The sequence below is a fragment of the Octopus bimaculoides genome, chromosome 26 (assembly GCF_046866305.1).
Source record: "Octopus bimaculoides isolate indiv1 chromosome 26, ASM4686630v1, whole genome shotgun sequence".
In the NCBI taxonomy this organism is placed as follows: Eukaryota; Metazoa; Mollusca; class Cephalopoda; order Octopoda; family Octopodidae; genus Octopus; species Octopus bimaculoides.
The window spans coordinates 25536393-25541392 of record NC_142953.1 but is presented as its reverse complement, the minus strand read 5'-3'; the positions used below and the strand labels follow the sequence as shown (position 1 = coordinate 25541392).

General features: G+C 41.5%; 1 protein-coding gene across 17 annotated transcripts in view; it reads left to right on the top strand.

Moving 5' to 3' along the window:
• LOC106881569 (5'-3' exoribonuclease 1) overlaps positions 1-5000 on the top strand; it is a 127436-nt gene that overhangs the window by 95091 nt on the left and 27345 nt on the right. For 7 of the 17 annotated variants that reach the window (XR_016238521.1, XR_016238519.1, XM_089342642.1 and 4 more), the window contains one exon: positions 2160-2183. The exons of the other annotated variants lie outside the window; for them this stretch is intronic. Coding sequence is in view for 5 of the 7 variants with exons in the window: in XM_089342642.1 (XP_089198768.1) it covers positions 2160-2183 (24 nt within the window). In the remaining 2 variants the exon portion in view is untranslated. The remainder of the gene's footprint in view (positions 1-2159; positions 2184-5000) is intronic. 17 annotated transcript variants of the gene reach the window in all.

Sequence of the window (5000 nt, the reverse complement as noted above, 5' to 3'; positions counted from 1 at the left end):
GCTGGATGCCCTTCCTAACGCCAACCACTCAGAGAGTGTAGTGTATATATATGGACTGGCTTGTGCGGGTGGCACATAAAAGACACCATTTCGAGCGTGGCCGTTTTCGTGCGGGTGACACGTAAAAGCACCCACTACACTCTCTGAGTGGTTGGCGTTAGGAAGGGCATCCAGCTGTAGAAACTCTGCCAAATCAGACTGGAGCCTGGTGTTGCCATCCGGTTTCACCAGTCCTCAGTCAAATCGTCCAACCCATGCTAGCATGGAAAGCGGACGTTAAACGATGATGATGATGATGATGATGATATATATTCTTTTCTACTCTAGGCACAAGCCCGAAATTTGGGGGGAGGGGACTAGTTGATTAGATTGACCCCAGTATGCAACTGGTACTTAATTTATCGACCCTGAAAGAATGAAAAGCAAAGTCGACCTCGGCGGAATTTGAACTCAGAACGTAAAGTCAGACGAAATACTGCTAAGCATTTCACGTGGCGTGCTAACATTTCTGCCAGCTCGCCTTATACATATATATACACACACACAGGGTGTGGTGAATAAATTGTCGTCTAAATTACGCAAAAATGAAAATAACACTGACATCTCATTTTAACAGGTATATTTACCAAAATTACATTAAAATATCTTTTGATAATAAAGAGTAAATTTATTCAACAAAATCGCCGTTCGCTTCAACAACGGCCTCCAGACGACTTCGGAATCTCCTGCAACTCTTCAGGACAGTCTCCTTGTTTAAGTTGGCGAATGCTGCCATAATCCTTGCCTCCAGTTCATCTTTACTGTTACAAGGAGTTTTGTTTGTTTCTCGCTCAACTGCGCCCCACACATAATAATCAAGGGGGTTGCAGTCTGGGGAGTTGGGTGGCCAGATGTTAGGGGTGATGTGGTCGCAGAAATTGTCTGATAGCCATTCCTGGGTTCTCCTGCTTGTGTGGCATGGTGCAGAGTCCTGTTGCCCGACATAGGGTCTTCCAGCAGCCACTCTCTTGACCCAGGGCAGCACTACCTCCTCCAGGCACTTGATGTAGGTCTCCGTGTTGAGTCTGAGTCCATGTGGGAAGATGAATGGAGGTATAACGTTGCCGTTACGTGACCACTTCAAACACCACAATGTTGACTGGATGTTTGATTTTTATCACTCTCAGTACATGTCCTCAGATTGACACCCAAACACTCTGAAATGTTCATATTGGAGCTTCTAACATGAATGCCAAGCAGTACAGCATATCATTTCCAAATTTCTGGCTGAGCGATTTGTATCATGGTGCTGGTTTTCTCACAGACGGTGCCCAACTGACCCTACTATACTGTGTAGTCGACGAAATCAAAAACAAACAATGCACAAAATTAAAAATATAAAACGGCGACAATTTACCCATCGCACCCTGTACACACACACACACACACACACACACACACACACACACACACACACACACACACACACATTGTGGGTTTGAGTGAATTCTGGTGCATTATCACCATCACTATTTAGCATTCATTTTCCATGCTGGCATGGGTTGAATTGTTTGACAAGATCCACAACAGGTTCCGATATCTCTTTTTGCATGGTTTCTATGGCTGGATGCCTTTCCTAATGCCAACCACTTTACAGAGTCTACTGGGTGCTTTTTACGTGGAACCATCACCAGTGCTTTTTACGTGGCACCATCACCAGCGCTTTTTACATGGCACCGTCACCAGTGCTTTTTACGTGGCACCATCAACCAGCGCTTTTTACATGGCACCATCACTGGTGCTTTTTACATGGCACCATCACCAGCGCTTTTTACGTGGCACCGTCACCAGTGCTTTTTACGTGGCACCATCAACCAGCACTTTTTATGTGACACCATCACCGGAGCTTTTCATGTGGCACCATCACCGGTGCTTTTTACGTGGCACCATCAGTGGTGCTTCTTATGTGGCAGCAGCATACATTTGCTTATGTATACAGGTTAAAACAGCATGTCCCTAGTCATGGTACTGTGTGTAGAATGGTCCCTTTGTATGTGTTACAGTATGTAAGCAGTCTTTAATCACACACACACACACACACACACACACACACACACAAAACGCACACTCTGTCTCCATATCAGCTGTCTATATCTGATTTTTCTTTCCCATCATGCTAGCTTATCGGAGGTTTTCCAAGAAGAGTAAGTTACAAAAAAAAAAAAGAAAAAAAAAATCTATAGAAATCCTTTTTTTTGCTCTTTTTTTGGCTCATGCTTTTCATCATTTATAGCATGTTTCATTGTTGTTATTGTTATGTATATAAGTGTGTGTGTGTGTGTGTGTGTGTGTGTGTGTGTATGGAAACAAATTGTCTTCTCAAAATATGATTTATTTTATTTCATTGGCAGAATTGGTAGCATGCCAGACAAAACGCTTAGCAACATTTCTTCCAGCTTTTTATGTTCCAAGTTCAAATTCTGTTGAGGTCACCTTTGCCTATTTTCTTTGCGGGGTCAGTAAAATATGCGCCTGTTGAGCATTAGGGTCGGTGCAATTAATTAGCTGCCTCCTCTAAAAATTGCAGATCTTGTGCCTCTAGTAGAAACAATTATTATTATTATTATTATTATTATTATTATTATTATTGTTATTATTATTATTATTAAGGCAGTAGGGTGGCAGAATCATTAGCAAGCCAGGCAAAAATCCTTTCAGGGTTGATAAAGTAGGTACCAGTTGAATATTGGGGTCGATGGCGAGCTGGCAGAACCAAATGCATGCTGGGCAAAAAATGCTTAGCAGCATTTTGTCTGTCTTAAAGTTCTGAGTTCAAATTCTGCTGAGGTTGGCTTTTTCTTTCATCCTTTCAAGGTCAATAAAATAAGTACCAGTTGAATGCTGGGGGGGGGGGGGGGGGGCGATGTAACTAACTGGCTCCTTCCTCAAAATTTCAGGCCTTATACCTACAGTAGAAAGAATTACTATTATGTTCTGAGTTCAAATTCGGGATTGATAAATTAAGTACCAGTAAAACACTGGGGTCGATATAGTTGACTAGTCCTCTTCCCCCAATTTTCAGGCCTTGTGCCTTTTAGTAGAAAGGATTATTATTATTATGGCGACGAGCTGGCAGAATTGTTGGTGTGTCAGACAAAATGCTTAGCATTTCCTCTAGTTCTTTATGTTCTATGTTCAAATACTTCCAAGATGGACTTAGCCTTTTATTCTTTCAGTGTCAGTAAAATACAGTACCAGTAAATTACTGGTGTCAATGTGAATGACTATCCTTCTCTGCCTAAAACTTGCTGGCCTTGTGCCAAAATTCAAAACTTTTGTTTATTCATTTATTTAATTAACCTTTAGCATGCTGTAGACTCATCATGTCACTGTGTGAGTTATCTCCTCTCTCATATGGCACTATGATGCTCCTAAGTGTGTTAAAGGTAAATTTACGGTGGGTTGATTTTGCAGTCATTACAATGTCGGACAGGATATCTTGCAGCAGTTGTTGTTCTCATATCTTGTTTTCTGAGTTCAAATCCCACCAAGGTCTACTTTGCCTCTCATCCTTTTCAGGGATCGATTAAACAATTAACAATCCATGACTGTGGATGTCAGGCCAGATACCTTGTGGTATTTCCTCCAGCTTTATTGTGTTCTTTGAAGGTGCATGGCTTAGTGGTCAGGGTGTTCAATTCCTGATCATAAGGTCGTGAGTTCTATTCCTGGTGACATGTTGCATCCTTTATTTCACACTGCTCCAGTCCACTCAGCTGGCAAAAATGAGTAGTACCTGTATTTCAAAGGGCCAACCTTGTCATATTCTGTATCACGCTGAATCTCCCTGTGAAACTACGTTAAAAGTACATGTCTGTGGAGTACTCAGCCGCTTGCACGTTAATTTCACAAGCAGGCTGTTCTATTGATTGGATCAACTGGAACCCTCGTCAACGTAACTGACGGATCGCCAGACTGTGTTCTAATTTCAAATCCTACCATGGCCTACCTACTTGGATGGTAAATTTAACCCATCACCCTAGGTACCATGATACCTTGGTGCCTTTAGCAGAATGCATTACACTGTAGGCATTCAGGCCGGCTCCCTGGTTTGAGGATATCTTTCTCCCATCAGAGACCCTGCAAAGGGTCGTGGGCATTGTCCCTCCTTTCTTGACTTTGGTTTCAGTTTATTTTGAAAATAGAATTTAGTAAAATAACTTTATCCTTCTTAGGCTGGAGTTTGGAACTTAAATTAACATGAAATTTTGATGGAAGGTTTTAATTTAGATCACTTTAAGCCTTTAGTTAACATATCACTATTAAAACACACTTAATTGTTTTGGTTAATTTTGAAAATAATGAATTTAGTAAAAATAACATTGTTATCATTAAGCTGGTGTTTGGAACATAAATGAACATAAAATTTTGAATCTTAGGGCCAGGGGCAATCTCTGTCAAGTTGGTATAAAAGGGTCAAAGGATCACATTTTCAATTTTGTTGGGTGTCATTCAGTCCCAGACCCATTCCAGAACTCATTCAACATCATTGTTTTACTTCCACTTTTCCATGTCTGCATGGATCAGACAGAATTCGTTGAGCCTGATTCTTCAACAGCCGGATGCCCTTCCTGTCACTGACCTTTACCTATTTTTCCAAGTAAGGAAAAATTTCCCCCTGGCCAGATATGTTTTCCATGGGTGACTGGTAATGGACACTCCTTGTATGATGGTTGAAATCGACATTCATTCCCAAGTATCATGTCAAGACAGAAAGTGGAACACACACACACACACTGATATACACACGTATGGTATGCCTCTTTTAGTTTCTGTCTTCCAGATTCATTTACAAGGCTTTGGTTGGCCCAGGGCTATATCAGAAGACACTTGCCATGCAGTGGGAATGAACCTGGAACCATGTGATAAAGAAGTGAACATCTTAACCCCACAGTCACATACAGATTTACGATGAAATCGAAACCAGGCCTGGGTGTCTTGTTGCGTAAACTTATCTGGGC